General features: G+C 42.2%; 1 protein-coding gene across 2 annotated transcripts in view; it reads left to right on the top strand.

Moving 5' to 3' along the window:
* APP (amyloid beta precursor protein) overlaps nt 1-21,349 on the top strand; it is a 216,363-nt gene that overhangs the window by 64,019 nt on the left and 130,995 nt on the right. For both annotated transcript variants that reach the window (XM_030477303.1, XM_030477302.1), the window contains exon 3: nt 5,153-5,282. In XM_030477303.1, coding sequence (XP_030333163.1) covers nt 5,153-5,282 — 130 coding nt within the window. The remainder of the gene's footprint in view (nt 1-5,152; nt 5,283-21,349) is intronic.

Genomic DNA, 21,349 nt, shown 5'->3' with positions numbered 1-21,349 from the left:
GTGTGTGGATGTGTGTGTTCCATAGTTGTGTGTTCCATACTCCCTTAGTAACTCACACCATTTGTTGTTCTGAAGCTGAATCTTGATCTCTTCCCTATGATGATTCTGCTTTTGGAATATACAGGAAAAGATCCTTAAGTTCAAGCGGAAGTAAGAATAAATCTGTATCACTAATTCAACCCATATACATTATAATAGTACTTCAAGTTTTGTATTTACTTATTTCTATTGTTATTCTAATTGTGTAATAAAAAAATGCAGAAGTAAGTTGAAATAGCTCCACTAAACTCCTAGTCATCAGCTAACCTTGTAAACCTTTCAAAAATTTATTCGAAAATATGATAAAAGAAGCAATATTCTGAATGGTCGTAGTTACTCCAGATGAGGAGGGGCATAATGAATAATATCAAGAGTTGAAATACTATGTTTTGAATGTAAATGTCTTTTAGTATCGGAGATGGCTGTGCCTCATGATTATGCTCAAGTATTACTTCAGGATTGCACCAAGATGTACAGAGTTCATTTGCTGGGCATTTGTGACTGTGTGGAGAAAAGCCTACATATATAATTGTATATCAGGGATTGACTGAAAAAAAAAGTATGTCTCAGATTTCAGTTGTGTTTAATGCTGGTGTTTGAGCCCTGGCAAAGGTTACCCTCAGAGACTGTGGAGTCTCCATCCTGGAGATACATAAAAGCTGTCTGGACACAGTCCTGGGCAACCAGCTCGAGCAGAGCAGTGGGGCCAGCTGACCTCCAGAGCTCCCTTCCAACCTCAGCCAAGTGTGGTAAATCAAGACATTCACAAATTTTAAATTTCTGCAGGTGGTTTAAACTGCAGCCAAGCTTGGCCATACTAAATGGACTGTTTGTGGAGTTGAGTACTTCCTCTGCATGGGATGTGTGATCTCGTCACTGCTCTTGGACTCCTCCTTATCCAAGTCCCCCTGAGCCACTTCTCCCACCGCTGGGCCTGATATTCTGGGGGGTCCTCCCCTCCCCATGCACCCGGGAGCGATGCCTGCCTCTTGCCTGCAGCATGCTGGTGGCTGTCATCCCCTGCCCCAGCTGGCCCTTCCTGAAATGGTCTCCCTGTTCCATGTCGGTAGCCGGCATTCCCAGAGCGTGCACCCACCTGTGCTGGCCATGCCAGAAGGCCTCCCAGCTGGTCTTCCGTCTGCAGGTGGCAGGGGTGGCTGTGGTGGTGGCTGCATGTGCGCTGCTTTGCTTTAATGTTTTCCTCTCTTGTATCTTTTTGGTTTTCCTAGATTTGTTTCAAAATAATCCCTATTGTCTGTTAGGTAACACATACTTGACTAGTTTATTGTAGCACTGTCACCACTGTATCAACACCTTTGTATGTAGACAGATTAAAATGCCCTTTCTTTCATTAAGCACATCTACATATGAGTCCTAAATCCATTTGTCATCAGACTTGGTAGCAGTAAACGCAAATGTAAACAAGATTACACTAAACTCTAAATAGCCTGAGTGCAGAGGCTTTTTAGATGTTTGTTTCTGAAGTTGGTATAATAGGGGAGGCTTAGTAATGAAAACAGAAGTAAATAAAGATCTAAATGTAACTTATGATTGCTAGTTAAAATTTTTAAATTATGTTGACCACTATTTCTTCCACTGTTTCTCTGAGAATATATTAAAAGAATTACTCTGCAGCAAGTTACAATAACGTTGAAAGTTTGGATCTCCTGTAACTTTCTAGAGCTGCTTGCTCTGACTCTCTAGAAGGAGCAGTGGCTCATTAGGGACACTAAAAATAAATACGAGGCTAATTTTTCTGTGCCACTAAGTAGGTCCCACTTCAATTCAGAGCAAATACCTTATGTAAGTCTAGTGAAGGGAACTTTCCTCAGTGCGTACACACTGCTGGCATTAACCTATTGATAATGAAATCCAAGGTCTGTTTTCTCTTGTGAAGGGTGGATGGAGCTTTGTGCGAGCTGTCAAAAGAAACCAGGAGTTTAGCAACTGACGTAGAAACAGCAGAAGAGGGTTCTTTGTGTTTCTTCACCCTTGTGTGCTTTTGACAAATCCTGTTAACTGCTTAGAGTTTGGTCCACTGTACTAACCAGAGGTTAAAATGATGGGTTGACAAATGTAAAAAATAAAATACTAATTTCCCCCCTCTCCTCCCGATTGTTTCAGTCAGGTTCTACAGTAATAGTTCACCTCGGGAAAACTACCAAGTGTGTCTTGATTCTCACAGATCAGAATCCTTTTTTCTGTCATTTTAAATTACCTGCATGTTCCTGTGGATGCATAAATTGCTTTGAGGTTTTTTCTTCTTAATTTTTTTTTTTTTTTTTTTTTTTTTAAATTCCAGTCCAAACATTGTGAAATTTTTTTAGTCATCTTCACTTAAGGCATTTACTTCCTCCGTATGTGACAAGTGCCACTTAACCCTTGAGGAATGTTAAAATGTCTCTGATGAGAACATCTCAGTGACAGTGATACATCAAGTGTGTGGTTTGTGACGGCATCCAGGATTACGTAGCTGTGGGCTGTAATTACTCAGATGTGATGTCTGCAGACATAAGAACTTGGAAGTGTGCAGCATGATAATACTAAAGGCAGTGTCCAAAGAGAAAGACCTGATTTTCTTGCATCTTGCTTGTTAGCTCTTCAGGCAGCCATGGTGCCTTGTAGTGTAATATTTACACAGTAGTTGAGGTGTGAAATTTCCCGTCATGGTGACCTCCTAATCCATTTTGGCAGTGCTGTGACAAGAGTCAGGAGCATGAGCATGTTTGGTGGAACTGAGGAGACCCAAGGGAAAAGAGAAAGAGATTGAAGAGGAAAGGGGAGCTTTCCTTGAATTTGCAACCTTGCTGTTCCAGTTCAGAGTTCAGTATTTGAAGCACTGATGGAGCAGAGGGAGCAGCAAGTTCCTCTATAACCACTTTATACGAGTACTGTAAAAATAGTGGTATAATTGTAATGTGGACAATGACCATCAGCCCTGGTCACCTGCTGATAAAAAGAACAAAGCAAAGCTGCAATCTTCTAAGTGCAGGAAACTTTCACTCTTAAGTTTTCAGTTCTACTCTGTGGGCTTTCTTGAAGTTAACTGTATCTTGTGTGCTGGGTTAATGTAGAAGGTTGCTGTCTGAAGCCTCTGCGCACACTTTAATTGTAGTGAGCTGAGTGTGCTGTTGAAGCTGGCAAAAAAACGTATGAAATGGCTTCTGTGAAGTGCTTATGCAAAGCAAGATGTATCTGATTAAAAAATGCTATTTTGTGATAGAAGGCAAGGTTGACATTCAGTCTCTTTAGCATAAAGTGCATTGTTTCATCGTGTGTGTTTCTGTAGTCATTTTCTTGGCATTGTTGTTGTGCCTGGCTTTGTTTTGTCTATTAAGCTGTTAATATAGTTCAATTTTACAATTATACTAGTGCCTTCCTGTCTCTTAATGGAAGTAAGAAGTTTGACCCAAGTATTTCAAATTATGCTTTGATTACTTTTTATTGTTACCATGCCTGTGAACCAGCCCATCTTCATTCAAAGGCTACTGATCTCAAATCTGAAAAGGCTGTGCTGTTGTTTATTAGTGTCTTTTAAAGTTTGAAATGGAGCTGCAGTTAAATAGCCTGCATCCCTTTTTTTTGCCACGATTATATTTTAAATCTTCAGTCAGGGGAGTGCTCACTGGGATGCCGTGAGCTTGAGGGAGATAGATTATTGAGACAAATCATTTTCCCTCGGGGCAGGGCTCCTGAGGTTCTCAGGGTGTTTTTCCAAGCGTTGGGTTTAGACTCCCAGAATTCACCAAATCTCAGCCCAGCTCTCTTTATCTGGGATCGTGTTCCTTTTCTGCAGGGTGTTTTTGGACCATCTCCAATTACTTATTTTTCCTCAGGCTTGTTTCTGTTTCTGCCTGTCTTTTCCATTGGTGGGTATAAGTAGACTATAGTTTTCAGTCCACCTAAATCCTCAGATCTAACATATTTGGAAATTGGTAAGGATTGCTTGAGGAAAAGCAAAGGAAAACCAGTACCTTCTGAGTTTGATGTTACGGCAGATAGATTGCCAATTCAAAAACTCAAAAGCGAGAGCCATAGGCTGTGTTAGCAACTGCTGTGGTGCAGTGAGAGCTGGGAGTGAGACAGCAGGGGCTGAGCATCCACGCTGAGTGCACTGTGCAGGCTTCGCTTTGGTTAGCTCTAGCCTCGTGTGGCATGGACTGACTACCTGCTGGGTGCACTCCAGTAGCACGTATTCCCATTAAGTTTTATCCATAAGGAATGCGTTTTGTGTGCTCTGAAATTCTTCACAGAATGAACCACAGCGTAGTGTTCAGGCAGTGTGCTCCCAATGAACCAAACTGCACATGTAGAAGGTGACTGGGAGGTGGGTCTGTGCAAAAGGTCAGTAGCTCAGACCCATTCTTGACAAAAGAGGCTTCACAATAAGCCCTTATTGACAGTAAAATTAGAAAAGGGATAAAGGGACTGAGGGACATAAAAAGCCAAATATGTGGCTTGATCGAAGTTGTGGCTTGCCAATAAATAGGTCAGCCAGTTTGCTGGTGGCATGGTTGTGGGCATAGAAGAGCATTGCAGTATTAAAAGCAGATTTTGATCTCAGCATTTTAAGAAAGTTGGGAATAGGTTTATATTGGTGATGTAAACCAAAATATGAGTAACTGATTCAACAGACTGTTAATAGTACGCAGACTGCAGTGGGATAGTATTATACTTGCTAAAATGATTGAGATAACATAAAAATATGCTATTAATTTTAGATGCATGGAGATTAGGCCCAGTGTATGGAGTTTTGCAAGGAGAGTGATAGTCTAGACATGGAAGAGAGGGTATCTTAGTCAACCATAAAACACCTGGTTAGCTGATCTCTAGCTTAAGCAAGTATAGCTGACCAAGTTACATTTTGACAGCCAGCTCTTAACCACCATAGTATTCTGAGCTGGCAGCTCAGATGATGAACAAACACACCAGTTTTCCAGGTAAGTGCACATACTCATACCCGGAAGTAAAAACATTATTTAGCAGAAGAGGGAGAAGATAGGAAAAGAGAGTATTGTGTTGTGATATCCATGTTGCAAACGTGTAACAGCATTGCATGACCCAGAGTGCATGCCTGTGATAACATTTGTCTTTTTTACACTTTTAATGCTAGGTCTACCCCGAATTACAAATCACCAATGTTGTTGAAGCCAATCAGCCCGTTACAATCCAGAACTGGTGCAAGAGGGGTTGGAAGCAGTGCAACGGTCACCCACATATTGTGGTTCCCTACAGGTGTTTGGGTGAGTGACTGAGTTTCAGTCTGTTTTATCTTGCTCTGTGTTTGTTTTTTTTGGTCTGTTCATGAAAAAATAGGGAATCTATATAAGTATCTTTTATAACTCGGTATTACCATCTTCTCTGAGGTGGGTTTTGCCCAGTTGTTCAGTCCTTTGGAACTGAATTAACCAGAGAGAAAATACACCTGCTCTTCCTGATACTGTATTCATGAGTGACTGTAAACCAGGTTTCTGCTTACTACCTGATGTTTGTCATTACCTGTCCTCTCCCCTCTTTTCCTCCAGTAAAGACATGTATGTGTGCACCTGGTTTACAGTCTTTTTGCTTATAAACCATTTACCTTTTCCATAAATAAACACCTTCCTCTCCCTACCCACCCACATTATTTTTTGAATATCTAGTAATTGGTCTCTGTTGTGGTTTAACTGCAGCCAGCAACTAAGCCCTGCACAGCCACTTGCTTACTCCCATCACAGTGGGATGGAGGAGAGAATCAGAAGGGTAAAAGTGAGAAAACTTGGGTTAAAATAAAGTGAGACAAGTGGGTTGAAATAAAGGCAGTTTAATAGGTAAACTAAAAGCTGTGCATGCGAGCGAAGCAAAAAAAAAAAGGAATTCCTTCACTACTTCCCACTGGCAGGAAGGTGCTCAACCATCTCCAGGACAGCTGGGCTCCATCACAGGTAATAGTTACTTGGGAAGACAAATGCCATCACTCCAAGCGCTTTTGCCTTCCCCCTTCTTCACTCAGCTTTATATGCTGAGCATGATGCCATGTGGTATGGGATATCCCTTTGGTCAGTTGAGGTCAGCTGTCCCGGCTGTGCCCCCTCCCAACTACTTGTGCACCCCCAGCCTACCCACTGGTGGGGTGAGAAGCAGAAAAGGCCTTGGCTCTGTATAAGCACTGCTCAGCAATAGCTAAAACATACCTGTGTTGTCAACACTGTTTCCAGCACAAATCCAAAACGCAGCCACATACCAGATACTATGGAGAATACTAGCACTCTCCTAGCTAAACCCACCTGTTTTTACTGTGAATGTCAATGGCAACCTGTTTTTACTAAAAGTAAGCAAAAACTAGATTATAAATTCCCACGTTTCTTTCTGCAACTTTATTTTTGTAGCAGTTGCTTGCTGTTGTCTCCTGTATCCTTGGTGCTTTGAATGGGTTCACCAATTTAAAAGGGAGGTTCAGTCCTTCATTTTCCCTTTGTTAAACTTCTGTTAGCATTCAGAAAACAGAATGATATTTGCTGTTTTCATTAACACGTTAGGCACAACATTTTCTCGATATTATTCCATGAGCTATTTAAATATGTTGCTGTACCACTGCCATTTAAATTGTGATGAATTGGCTGCCTAGTTTCTTGTTTAAATGCTGGAGTTCAGAGTTGGAATTTGCTCTTCTCCTAAGCCAGGAAGCTAAAATGTATGGAAAGCCATTCAGGCCAGTTATTGCATGAAATAAATAATGAAAGAAATTGAGAAAATACACAATCTTTCTCAAATTTTTTTCATTTTTGTGGAATAGGCAAAGCACATGGTATGCTCTGCCTGATGCCCAGGGAGTGAGCATGCCAACTTAACAAAGGTAGGACTGCAGAGCAACTAACAAGCATGCTACTGCTATGGTCAAAGATGCCAAAAGAGCAGGTGTGCAAAATCTGTACTTATTACCAGGGAAATTTTGTTGTTCAGTAAAGTGTCTAGATCTCCTGTTTGTGTGGGTACAAAATAGGTGTTGCTAAACTTGAGTAAATCATTGTTGATGCTACTGTAGGTAAGAATGACTCATTTATTCTGAGTAAGAAGTGTTCAAGGAGAACCCAAATTCAAGACTTGGTGGGGGGAAGGACCTGCCTCTGGTAATATGAATCCTGACTACAGGAAGGAACCTGCTGCTTTCTGTGTGTTTTCCAGACTTCTGTGTGAGGCAAGTTGGTCACTTCCACCAAAAGTTTTAATGGTAAAAGGGATATGCTCTTCTCTGCATTTGTTGCAGTGTTTTCTTTAGTTTTTCGTAGGACAGAACTGCAGTCTTACCTAGCTTCATCATGATATATTTGATCAGATTCCATGTGAGTGCAGTTGCACTAATCAGTGGTGCAGCAGAAGATCATCAGTCTAGTGGAACTATAAAAACTAATTTTTATTATTTATTGCATTGTCATCATAAGTAAAGCTCTGAATTATGGTCGGGGAACTATTACGCTCAGGACTCTCTATACTTATGTAGATTTGGCCAGTGCCCTGGAGAACTTACAATCTAATTTAAGATGAAAGACAATGTCATCACAAGAGCAAATGAATATAAATTGCCCATGAATAAATTTGATCTGGAAATTACAAGGAAGTTTCTGCAAGAGTAAGGTGCTCCAACAGTCTTCTTGTAAAAGGAATAAGAAGTCTAGTAATTTAGAAGGAAGTTCTAAATGAGAAGGGGGGATGTGGTTATCTCTGTCTCCTGCTAATACTTCTTCAGTGTTAGAAGATAAATTTTAAGAAGCTTGATCTTGCCTGTCAGCTCTGTGATAGCTGCTAGTGGGCAATTTCAGAAGTCAGGCACTAGCAGTGCCCCCTCCTCAGTAATTTTAGTGCAAGCAGCCCCCTGATGCAGGCCACCATTAAATCCATGGACTCTGGAAAGAATTAAGATGCCAGAAGGGAGTTTGGCAGTGGGCAGCTGATTGCAGGGTTGAGTCTTATAAATTTCACTTGGCTATGAGAATCACTTCCAGTATCTGGAGTCAGCTTATAGTTTTATCCATCTTGACATTTGTTTTCCACAGAGGTGAGAAACAGTGAGTGACAGAAATGTGTCTGCTTTCAGGCCAGAGCATCTTCACAGTCCATTTGCATCCCAGTCTTCAACTGAGGCTTTCTGAGACGTGTAGAAAGCATATCGCTGTAGCACTTGGCTGCTTCATGAGTATTTTTCTCTGAGACTTGTGCATGATGGTAGTTACTGCAGCTATTTGTAGCAGTATACTTTAGTAATACTGATCAGATTTATTAGATTACACAGCTTCATATTTTATTTTCTTAAGTGTGTGCAACTAAAGCATAAAAACAGTAATTTAAATAGAATCATAGAATAGTAAGGGTTGGAAAGAACCTTAAGATCATCTAGTTCCAACCCCTCTGCCATGGGCAGGGACACCTTGCACTAAACTGTGTCACCTGAGACTCCATCCAACACTGCCAGGGATGGGGCATTCACAACTTCCTTGGGCAACCCATTCCAGTGCCTCACCACCCTCACTGTAATAAGGCAGAATGAAAGCCTCTTATTTGAGTCAGCCATGGGTCTTTGCAGTGACCACATAAATACACCCCTAAAAATGTTCTAATTGAACCCAAAGAAGAAAAGTATCTGGTTTAATTTAATTTTAAGATAAGATTTGGTGCCTTTGTGCATGGCTTTGCAATGTTCTTAAAACTGCAAGCTTCTAGAAAATGTTCTGTGCAATAAATCTGATTCACTGATATATTCACTGCATGCTTCCAGGGACATGGGGGATTACTGCACAGTTTCAGCTCATTGAAGAGGGGAAACTTCTTTAGAAAGGAAAATTGTTGAGTAAATTTTGGTTACCTTTCTGAACACACTGAAGGCATTTGCCTTAAAACTACCTTTATTTTTATCTTCCTCCTTTTAGAAAATGACATCTTCCAGTGTGCGCTTGTTACGACTCAAAGCTCTGTTAGCCACCTCATGATAGAAATGGGAAGCTAGGTGGATATTATGTCTTCAGGGGAACAAAAAATCTGGGTTTTGAGGTTGGTTGGTTTGGGGTTTTTTTGGGAGGTAGGGTGTGTTCAGTAATAGGAAGAAGAAAGGGTTAAATTGTGCTATTTGAGTGAGGAGTGTGCTGTTTGACTTAGAGCCACAAATGTGTTTTGGTGCTCAGGGAACGATGATGAGCCATGAGATGTACTGGCAGAAGAGTGAAGAGCTGCAGCACTTCCTTGGCATGGTGTTGAGCGTGTGTGCTGGCATCCTCACACCTGCAGCATGCAAAAAGCAGGTGCTTTTAAGACAAGCCCTCCAAAATGGTGACAGTAAGCTTGCTGTGGGGCACGGCTGCAGGGTTTCATCAGGTAGTGCCAAGAAGCCCAGGATTTCCACTTTGTTGTGGAAACTGGCCTTGAAAAATGCCCTGGCTGCAAACCCGGCCTTGCTAATGTTGTCACTAGCTGCAGCAGGAGGGCAGGATTTCTGCCTGTGTTGGGGCAGTGTGGGCAATAGGCAGTTCTAGTTTGCTCTCTCCTCTCTTCACTTCTTGCCTGAGGAAAAGCAGCTGGTGAATTTGTGCAGTGTGGGCTTCGAAATGAGGTAATTCACTCTGTGTTCCTCGCTGGCAGTGGGAGCAGTCATCCTTCTCCCAGTGTTTTGATTCTGTGAATACCTTGAATAAATGTATGGCTATGCTTTTCTGAATAGGTGGTGTTTCATTTACTGTTGGTGAAATACACCCCAGCTTAGCTGCTCGTTGTGCACTGTAACCCTGGGGAGAGGAAAAGCTAAATTATGCAGATGTCTATGGATCGGTATGTGGGCATGGGGAACAAACAACTGTGAGGTGGGGTAAAGGGAAGTTACAAGGGCATTGCTTAACTAGGCTGTGTAAAGTGCTTGCTTGTATACTCACATGTGACTGTTTCATTATCCTGTTAATGTATGCTGCTAAGCACTGTATTCAGACAGTGTTTGAAGGATCCAGATGTATTGGAATATCATTATGTGTGTAGCCTCTGTCAATCAAAACGTGATTACTTGCAATCATTTGTTCATAAACAAGTGGATTAGGTTATATGACAAGTATATTTTGCTGTTTGGTTGTGCAGTGAAAAGCTGGCTTCTGTTTCCTGGTTTTAACAAAAACATCTTGAAAATATTTATTAACTTGTCAGGCTTTATTATTCTTAACAGCTTGTAAAGTTAACCACTTGTTGATGTCAGAATGAAGGGCGTACTCAACTTTTGATACACATTCCTGGCCAATAATACCAAAGAAAACACTGAGGTTATGCCTGGAATGAATCATTTAAATAGAGAAATAGAGATACATGTAATTGACAGTTCCTTCGGTTCATCTCATAGGTCACTTGCAATTTTAAGTGGGATTTTTTCACATAAGCGTGTGGGATGCTGTCGTCTTCTACTGTATGACATTACTTGCCTTTTTTCATTTTTACCCCCTCTCAACTCACAGTCTAGTGCACCTATTTCTGACTGCAGTGGCAAAGCTGCTCTTCTGGACGCTTTGGCTTTTCCGTGCAGTGCCTCATCAACAGAATGACATCAAATAATTGTCTCAGAATTCTCCTGTCCCTGCTAGTTTAGCTGTCTGCTTTCAGCTTGCCTCAGTCTCTGCTCAACCATGTCAGTGATGCAGACAGGCCTGACACCACACTCTTCCTAAAATAAAAAAACCACAGTTCGTTTCAGCCTACACGACTGCACCACGTCTGGTTTTCCTGACAGTGGTAGCTGACAGGAAGGAGAGGATCTCCAAAAATACTGACAACCTGAATTGCTTAGTGGGTAGGCCACAGGTAGAGAAATCCTGGGCGCAGTGAAAGGCGCAACTGTTCATTGGGATAAGCGTTCCATCTCTCTTTGCTCCCTCGCAGACAGTGTTCCTGCCTACTAGTGGTATTTTTGGTATGGTGCTGGTGGGCAGATGAGAAAGCCCTGCCTGCACAGGCTAGGCACACGTTTTTGTGAAACTGAAGCGCTGCAGGGATAATGAGGTGTCCTAACACAGTGGCTTCCTTCCACTGCTGCAAAGCCTTGGCAGGTGCTCCCTAGCCGTGTCCCTGCCCAGCTCCAAACCCATATGCTTGGCTGCAGGCCGGCAGCTCTTTGCTGTTGTGTTAACAATCAGAGATTTGTCCTGTTTCTGCATCCTCATGGCTGAGTTAATTGGGGCAAGCTTTTAGGGCCTCAGTACTTTAAGTGTGTTCTTAAATGTGCTTATGTGCAGCGGTGTAATTTAAGAGCATTCCCTGACAGGCTTCATTGACTAGAAATGGTTTTCTATTATACCTGAACTCTGTTGGCTCAAATTTTATGGTCAGCTTCTGTAATAGAGAAGGAAGTGGCTGTTAAGCATCAGTTGGGTTACTGATCATGCATACAAACAATAGTGAGTTTATCTTTTTAGTGTAATTCTAAGCAGCTGTGTTGCCTCGTGGTTTATAACTGAGTCTTTCCAACTACTTTCTTTGCAGAGCAGGATTGTATAAACTGTTAAAGTGGCCTTTTGCATGTTTAAGGGGACAAAATATCATCTGCCTGGAGGAAGAGGTGGGGAGTGGGCAGAGAAATCCTGAATGAGATCGCCCACCAGTAGCATGAAAACTTCTTCAGGCAGTCATGGATCTGTTTCTGGAGTCTTTCACCTCTTCGTCGGAGCCAAACATCATCAGTTCAGCTGTTGGTTTAGCCAAATCCTAGCTGAAGGCATGGAAACCCTGCAGTGAAGAGATACAGGAAAATTAGGATTCTGGTGGTGACCAGAATGTGCCTTTATATATGGTTAGAAGTAAATCCAGAACTTCTTATTTTTGTGTAAGCCCAGAAAAAGAAATAAATCTAAACTTGTGTATTTCTGTGCATTTTTAGGGTTTATGTTTTACTTGTTTGGTGACTGCAGTAAGGTTTTAATAAGAAAAGGATTTGTGAGACAGGTCGCAACACAAACACTTTGAGATCTTGGATGTGACAGGTCTGCTGATCTACTCCTAAAGCAATAAAAGAATTCCTTATAGGTAAACATTGAAAATGAGGAGTATATTTGTCTCTTTACAGTGGCCAAAGGAATCCGGAACAGGTGGTGTATACACTTCAGTGCTTTATATAAAATTAGTTAACCACAAAAAGTAGGGCTGAAAGAGTATTAATAAGGTTAAAAAGAGCTCAAAAATTAGGAAAGAGAGGAAGCTAAGGTTGCCTCCTAACTGTAGTTTGACTCTTCCTGTGCAAGAGGTACCAGGGAGGCTGCAGTTGCAGGGCAGCCCCATCTGCCTGCCCTGTTCAGCTGTGTGCACATGAATGGGCTATTAGGTGTTTTCTCCTGACATTCTGGGTTGGCCTCTCCTGAAACCTTAGTTACTGCTCACCTCTCAAGTCCTGCCTGAAGGCAAAAGTAATTTTCCTTTTAGAAATTTCTCTAACCTTACCCAAGGACTTTGGACACACAGGTTTAGTTTTATAAAGGTCATGAGAGTGAGAAGCGTCATCCGTAGTTTGTAGTTGAAAGGCTGGGGAGAAGCTTCAAAACCAGAAGTGTCTATTTATAGTCAGGCTCCGAACTGTAAAGTGTTTGAAACAGCATTCATGTGTATGGGCACGTACACACAGGATTCTTTATGAAGCATGTAGGTGTATTTGGTTTTGATAGATGTGTGCATTCACACACACACAACCTGTGAGTAACGCATGAAGCCACTGCATAAATTTCATAGCTTGTTCATTGTATGCATCCAGCTTTTGGAACAGACAAACCAGGAACTTTTAATCTGAGCATCTTTGTAGTGTCACAGAGCTGATTAATCTTTTTTATTTTTTTATTTTTATTTTTTATTTTTGGTGTTTCCTTCAACTTACAGTACTTAATTTTGCAATGGGAGAATTCTGCTAATTAAAGCGTGTTATTTGCTTAGCCTTTTAGGAAGGAAATACAGGGAGAAGGAGAGTAAGGAAGTATACATATTACCACATGTCATTAAATTGGTTTGCATTTGAAGCATCTTCCCACAGATTTCTATCACCTAAGTGAAAGCAGTGGTAAGATCTCATGCTAAATATGTTCTGGTCTCCGAGGAGGATTGAATGTTGCAGACAGATTTGGTAGTTTTTAACTGCAAAGGAAGAGTCAGTGATGGGAGTCACTGGATTTTTCTGAAAGGTGCTGGGGAAGGTCCTGGAAATGGATTTCACTAAGCTTGTTTGGGGGTGTGTGTGGTTTTTTGAAGTGCTGGAATAGGCATAGGAATATTGGACTTGTCAGGGAGTATGATACTGAGCAACAGGCTCTTTCAGTTTTTGTTTTTTTTAAAGGAGTCAGCAAATGGATAGTGTGTCTACTTTGATTTTACAAAACAAACTTAACAAGGTCCATTACCAGAAGCTATTAAAGAAACTAATCTACCATGGAATAGAAAACTCTTTTGTGGCTAAATAAGAAGAAAGATAAAAAAGGCGGGAATTAATGGTCTGTCCTCAAGGTGGAGAAAGGTCACAAGTAGAATCTCAAGGGATCAGTTTTTGTGCCTATAACATTTAAAGTATTTGTGATTTGGAAAAGAGGGTAAATAAGTGGCCTGTTTAATGATGACACTAAGTTACTCAAGTTAGAATTAATAGGCAAAGTATGAAGAATTTCAGATGGGATTTTGATATTGATTGACTGAAGGTGAAATGGCAGGTGAAAACTGATGTAGTAAAGGCAGTGTACATGAAAGAAACACAAAATAAATTTATCTCATCATAGTGTATATAGTGATACTGTTATTAGTCTGTAACTTCTCAAGACTGATACCTTGGGTATTAATAGCTCTGTGAAAACATAAGTTCATTGATGCCAAAAAAAATGGGTGTTAGTGATTATTAGGAAAGGAATGGGGAACAAGATGTAGAACGTAACTGCACCACTGGGTCATTTACAGACTTCCCTGTGTTTGTGGACACTGTTCTGGCCTTCCTCGTAAGAAGCATATAATAGAAACTGAAGAGTTTAAAGAGCGATGGTGAGTGCTTGAAGAAGCTACATGGCTCCTGTAGAAGAAATAACACAGTCTTTCCAGCATAGAAAGGAAGATATCTGGAGGCTCTCAAAGGGCTTTGCAAAGTCATGAGTAGATTGGAGAGGATGGATGAGTAACGGTCATTCACCACATGAGACCTCAGGTTATCAGATGAGACCAGCAGGCTTCAGGCTCCAAGCAAACAGAAGGCATTGCATAGTTGTAGATTTGTTTCGCAATGTGTATATGAGCTCCTCATCTTTCTGCCACAGTGCCTGGTGCATGCTGAGAGCCTACAAAGGTTGAAAGCCCAATAGGACATTTCTCTACAGGATGACTCATGAGGTGTTAGGAACCTTAGTCTTGTGTTTGTGGAGGAGGTGGTGGTGAAACATTGTCTTGAGGAAATACTCCTGCCTGCTCCTTGATGCTTTACACCCTTTTTTGATGTTGTGTTGAGGGTACCTGCTGTGGACCACTTGAGCTGAAAGTTGGTGGTTTTTTGAACTGAGATAGGTATTCTCATGCTTATGTGGGTTCCTTTCCTGTATCAAAGTGTGCCTCTTAGCCCTGTCCCTTCTAACCTGATGTTCTCTTTTTCTGTATCTGAGGGCTGCTGCCCTTGTCCTGCTTTTGTTGCCAAGTCTCTCTCTCACTCCAGGTTTTCCAGCCTTGCTCCCTTTTTTGGCTGACCAGGCGCTACTGTATTGTCGTTACCACTCTACTCAGGTCTCCTCACCGCAGGCACTGGTGTTTGTCTACCTCTCCTTTACTTCAGAGTAATCCTCTTCCTAGCTGGGCATCTGTCTCCTCAACACGTCCTCTTCTGCTTCCTCTCAGCATCTACTATCCAAGCCAGTCTTCCTGGCATCCCCTTCCCAGCTCTTCATCAGCTCTGCCATGCATCTCCTATCATCTCATTTCAAATGTCACTTTGATGCTACGTGAGCCAGGCAGATAGCGGGACCCTGTGATCCTTCCTGGGAGCAATGAGATCAGTCTGGTTTAGCACAAAGGCAAGGTAGGACTCTCCTGGTTTTGGCTGGGATAGAGTTAATTTGCTTCCTAGTAGCTGGTACAGTGTTGTGGTTTGGATTTATTGTGAGAATCATGTTGATAATGCGCTGGTTTAGTTGTTTCTTAGCAGTGTTTACACTAAATCAGGGACTTTTCTGCTTCTCACCCCATCCCACCAGTGAGCAGCAGGCTGGGGGCGCACAAGGAGTTGGGAGAGGACACAGCCAGGACAGCTGACCCCAACTGGCATCATGCTCAGCATACAAACAAGGGGCAAAGGTGCCTGGGGACCACTGCTTGGGAAATGGCTGGGCATCAATTGGCAGGTGATGAGCAACTGCATTTTGCATCACTTGAATATTCTAATTCTTTTATTATTATTAATAGTATTATTTTCCCTTCTGTTTCTGTCCTATTAAACCATCTTTATCTCAATGCATGAGTTTTACTTTTTTTCCTCCCAGTTCTCTTCCCATCCCACTGCAGGGGGGGTGAGGGAGCAGCTGTGTGTGGTGTTCAGCTGACTGTGAGGTAAACCATGACAAGCACTTAAGAGGAAAAAAAATACCCTCTGGGTTCTGAGCAGTATGGTGTTCATGCACACCTGCCAGTGTTTCATCAGATGTAAAGAAAAGGGTAATTGCCTCAACTTTCCTTCTGTTTTATATTTTGTTTTCAACAGATTGCAATAAGATTTACTTTATTAAAGTGTTCTCAATTATGACTGTTACAGACATAGGCTGACGGTTGTTTCTGATGTTGCTTCATTTGTGTTGAAGGAAGATCCTGTTGCTTTATTAGATGACCTAACTGCTGTGAGATATTCTACTTAAAGCTTAGCTAAACTGAGATGACTTGGTATAATATAAATGGTCATTGGTTTCCCCTTTGGTGATATCTGATGAATGGTGTAAATAGCCTTTTATTTACCTTTTTCAGTGAAAAATGCAGATCTGTGATTCTGTGTTTTCTTACAGCTACATTGAATTCTTCTTTTAAATCCTTAAAATACATTTCCCCCCCTGCACTGTTTCTATCCCATCTGTGGCATACAACATAGGATGAGTTGAAGATTTCTTCACTGTTTATTTAAAGTCCATTATCTTGTAGGCAGGATGGAAGAACGTTGTTGTCTCTTTTTAAAATGCTAGCATTTTTGTTCTTCCAGTGCATCAAACCCAATGCTACAACTGAATAAAATGGGGAAACTCAGAATAATAGTGTTTCAAGTTTTGAAATCCAAAGGAGAAAAAGCTGCAGGAGCGGGCAGAACTTTGGGGAAGGAGCCTTTTTGTTATGAGCAATGCTATTGAAACCGCAGTTCCAAAATCTTGTGGAGAGTGGATGAGGCTTGTGATATGCTTTTAAAATACACATTTCTTGACTGAGACTGCACTGTCCTCTCTCCCACATAGGCAGGAAATAGCAAGCAAGGTAGCGATGCCACTTGACCATTACTTTGTGGAGAAGCAAATGATTGAATTCTTCGGGAACTCTGGGCACAGTTCCTTGGGTTTTTTGTCTTTGAATATGTCTGTTACTGCTTCTAGAGTGCCCTTGGGTTTGGGAACAGCTGGACCACCTCTCATTGCATGGAACATAAATTGGCAATGCTTCCAGAGTATTAGCAGCCTCTCTACAAAAGCTGTTATTATGCACCTTGAGTTGTATGTTGTGTCCATGTTGTTTCTTTCGTTACTTTCAACGGTATTATTGTGCCCATGTAATTTAGAGGTAACCTTTCATTTAAGTTCCATCACTTTGAATTTAAGTTCTAAAGTGGTTTCTAAATTTGGTATCTTTTTATGTCACAATACTTTCATCGACATACCAGAATTATTTTTCGAGAAAAATGTGGGGGTTTTAAGTAGCGCAGTAAAATGGTTCTTAATTTGTTAGCCACAGCCACACAAAAAAACCCAACCCAACAGTATTATAACCAACAGTATATGTATTAGGTTTTTGTTGTCAGAGTGCTGGTACAAATTAATCTCCATATTTGTCTCTTTAATTTATACAGGCAAAACCCTGTATTTAATGGTTGAAGTGGCTTTCTGAGAGAAGTATTTTGTCCCTCATTGAAAGACTATAAACATTTGTTTATAAATATGCCCTTACATTCTCATCCTGAGTGGATAGCCTGCCATTTGGAGAAAGATTGTGTCAGAAAGCTGATCTGTAACCTTGGAAAAATGTGTGCAAAATGACTTTCAGTAAGTGTAGGAAAGAGCTTGGTTAATTTTCAGCAAAGTATTTCTCATTTAGGGCACCTTGCCCTTCAGGTAAAGAGGACTGATAAAGCTAGTACTTACGATGTGACAGTGCAGTGCCACAGCATTTATCTGCCTTCAAAGGATAAACTGTCCGTAACTGGCAAGGGAAGGCATGGCAGCATTATAGGGCTGTGCTTGAGCTGCTGGAAGTTGCTCAGGTCTAGCGCACGTTCATTCATCAGACCTCATCCCTGACAGCCTTGGGGTGAAGGAGAGGTACAGCCTCGTGTTGGACCCAGCAGTGTTCCTGGGAAATGGCAAGCTGATACTCAAGGGCTACAGGGCTGCATCCACAGAGCTGTGCAGGGATGACACCAGCCGTATTCCCGCTTGATGGATCGCTGCGCTCAGAGCGTGTCTCTAGGGAAAGAGTTACAGCACTTCGTGCTTGTGTAAACATCCGAAGTCTTAGCAAGATGAACATGCTGACATTTGAAGGTCAAACATGCTTCAGCACTTCCAGTTCCTTACCCACAAGCACGAGCATCTTTATCATGCAAGCAGAAAATCCCTTTGGGTTCCTTTCTTTCTCACATGAAACCTTATACTTGTGATCAATGGTAAAAACTATAGTGTAACAGGAGACATTTTGTGGTGAAATGTGGGGGTTTGTTTTCTTGCAATTTATGAGAGTGAAGCATCCATTTACCATCTAGGAATTCAGGTTTTGATGAATCCACATAAATAGTAGATTCTCTTTGAAAGTGGAAAAGCAAGCTATTTTTAGAATGCCTTGTCATGGGGTAAGTAGCAACAGAAATGCAAGAATTGTCTCATGGGTTGTTGCATTGGTGTTTTGTTGTTTTTTAATAAAACTGTCCCATACGCACTCAATTCTTGCTTTTGATGAGTTTGATGGGAGGATAGAGGGGGTATTGTTCGGTTTGTTTTGTGTGTGTTGGTTTTGTGGTTTGGGGCATTTTTTGGGTGGTTGTTGGTTTTTTATTTTTTTGTTTTTTTTATATAGTTTGCTTTTTTTGAAGCTCTTCAAATTTCAACACATGATTTGTCAGCAGGCCTGAAAATAGAGAGCTGATTAGACTACAGCTAGCAGCCCTCCATCCTACCCCTCTTCCAAAAGAAGTGGAACAGTAGTGTGGTTTTTTTTTTTTTAAGGAACCATTTTGACTGTGTGAAATTTTTTCTGTGCTCTAAAAACTGCATGGGGGTAAGTGGTCAAGATGGGTTGGGTGGCTCAAGGAGCCACCAACTTAGCCTCTGGAAGCCAGGAGCTGCTGCTGATGAGAAGGTACTCTGTCCCCTCCAAAGTGACCTGTTACTTCCTTCCTATCATCATGTGCCTGCCTGCCAGTCTTCTCTGGCCTGTTACTATAGGAGGTATCACATGTTTCTCTAGTTTACTCATCTCTGTTGTTAATGGAATCTAAAGGAGGAACAGCTACGGTACCCAGGGGTAGGAATGCACTGGCATTCCCTTACCAAAGCAAGCATCTGATGGGATTGTCTGGGTGTTTGGGATTTTTTAGTCCTATGCTTGCGTTTGTTTATTTCTTCTGCATGAGACGACTTGCACTGGTTTTGTTAGAATGGGACTATACTCTACGCTTCTCCGTTTATGCCTTTGTTGGGTTAAAACTGAAGAAACATGCCAGTGTCGGAGAGTTCCAAAGTGATGGAGGTGAAAAACCTGGTTCTGCAGAGTGGTTGTGCATGGCCAGTTTGGTTTTTAAAATTCCTAGTCTTGATCTGCTTATGCGTAGATCATACCAGCATACTACTTAATAATAGCCACAACCTGCTTGTTAACAAAAGTAAAGCTAATAGCTTTAATACTTCAGCAGCTTGAAGAATTGGTGCTGGGTTACTGATTACAGTATAGTCTTTCCTCATGAGTGGTATCATCTGTATTAGTGCATGTATAAGCAGTTCTGCATTTTGCTCTCACTGTGGATTTAAACTTTATTCAGACATTTTGAGTTTTCTTACTGACCTTCAGGTTGATAAATAGTACATTTTTTCAGTATGTTCAGAATCACTTGGAAATGATTAATGATCACTAAGGGAACTTAAAGGGCAGTTTGTTCCAGTTAAATATGTGAACCTGAAGCTAATACAAAGTACTTCAGTTTTACTAGAACATATGGGTATGCTTAAAAAAAAATAATATTTGCAGTCATAACCTTTCTTCTTAATCCTCTGAATTTTTGTTGTTGTTTTCCACCCAGGAATTTTTTGTGTGTACCTAAAAACTGCAGACGTGATAGGAAAGAGTTAGATCTGTACTCAAACTGATAACTTAACCTGGTCATTAAAAATAGAATCATAGAATCATAGAATCGTAAGGGCTGGAAAGAACTTTAAGATCATCTAGTTCCAACTCCCCTGCCATGGGCAGGGACACCTTGCCCTAAACCACGTGGTTCAAGGCTCTGTCCAACCTGGCCTTGAACACCGCCAGGGATGGAGCATCCACAACCTCCCTGGGCAACCCATTCCAGTGCTTCACCACCCTCACTGTAAAGAACTTCTTCCTTATATCTAGTCTAAACTTCCCCTGTTTAAGTTTGAACCCATCACCCCTTGTCCTACCACTACAGTCCCTAAGGAAGAGTCCCTCCCCAGCATCCTTGTAGACCCCCTTCAGATACTGGAAGGCTGCTATGAGGTCACCACGCAGCCTTCTCTTCTCCAGGCTGAACAGCCCAAACTCTCTCAGCCTGTCTTCATACGGGAGGTGCTCCAGCCCTCTTATCATCCTCGTGGCCCTCCTCTGGACTCGCTCCAACAGCTCCATGTCCTTTTTATGTTGAGGACACCAGAACTGTACGCAGTACTCCAAGTGAGGTCTCACGAGAGCAGAGTAGAGGGGCAGGATCACCTCCTTCGACCTGCTGGTCACGCTTCTTTTGATGCAGCCCAGGGTACGGTTGGCTTTCTGGGCTGCAAGCACACACTGCTGGCTCATGTTAAGCTTCTCGTCAACCAACACCCCCAAGTCCTTTTCTGCAGGGCTGCTCTGAATCTCTTCTCTGCCCAGCCTGTAGCAGTGCCTGGGATTGCCCCGACCCAGGTGTAGGACCTCACACTTGGCTTGGTTAAACTTCATGAGGTTGGCATCGGCCCACCTCACAAGCGTGTCAAGGTCCCTCTGGATGGCATCCCTTCCCTCCAGCATATCAACCGAACCACACAGCTTGGTGTCATCGGCAAACTTGCTGAGGGCACACTGAATCCCACTGTCCATGTCGCCGACAAAGATGTTGAACAGGACCGGTCCCAACACCGATCCCTGAGGGACACCACTCGTTACAGGTTTCCAACTGGACATCGAGCCATTTACCACAACTCTTTGCGTGCGGCCATCGAGCCAGTTTTTTATCCACCGAGTGGTCCATCTATCAAATTGATGTCTCTCCAATTTAGAGACAAGGATGTCGTGCGGGACAGTGTCGAACACTTTGCACAAGTCCAGGTAGATGACGTCAACTGCTCTGCCCCTGTCCATCAGTTCCGTTGCTCCATCATAGAAGGCCACCAAATTGGTCAGGCAGGATTTCCCCTTAGTGAAGCCATGTTGGCTGTCACCAACCACCTCGTTGTTTTTCATGTGCCTTAGCATGTTTTCCAGGAGAAACTGTTCCAAGATTTTGCCAGGCACAGAGGTGAGACTGACTGGTCTGTAGTTCCCCGGGTCTTCCACCTTCCCCTTCTTGAAAATGGGGGTTATATTACCCATCTTCCAGTCACTGGGAACTTCACCTGACTGCCAGGATTTTTCAAATATGATGGACAGTGGCTTAGCAACTTCATTCGCCAGCTCCTTCAGGACCCGTGGATGGATTTCATCAGGTCCCATGGACTTGTGCACGTTCAGGTTCTTAAGATGGTCTCGAACCTGATCCTCTCCTACAGTGGGCCTAAGGTCTTCGTTCTCACAGTCCCTGCATTTGCTTTCCAAGACTTGGGTTGTGTGGTCAGAGCATTTGGTGGTGAAGACTGAGGCAAAGAAGTCATTAAGAACCTCAGCCTTCTCCAAATCCATGGTAGCCAGCTCTCCCGAT

The sequence above is a fragment of the Strigops habroptila genome, chromosome 2 (assembly GCF_004027225.2).
Source record: "Strigops habroptila isolate Jane chromosome 2, bStrHab1.2.pri, whole genome shotgun sequence".
Classification (NCBI taxonomy): Eukaryota; Metazoa; Chordata; class Aves; order Psittaciformes; family Psittacidae; genus Strigops; species Strigops habroptila.
Note: the sequence above shows the minus strand (reverse complement) of the source record. Positions and strands in the feature narration are given on the sequence as shown.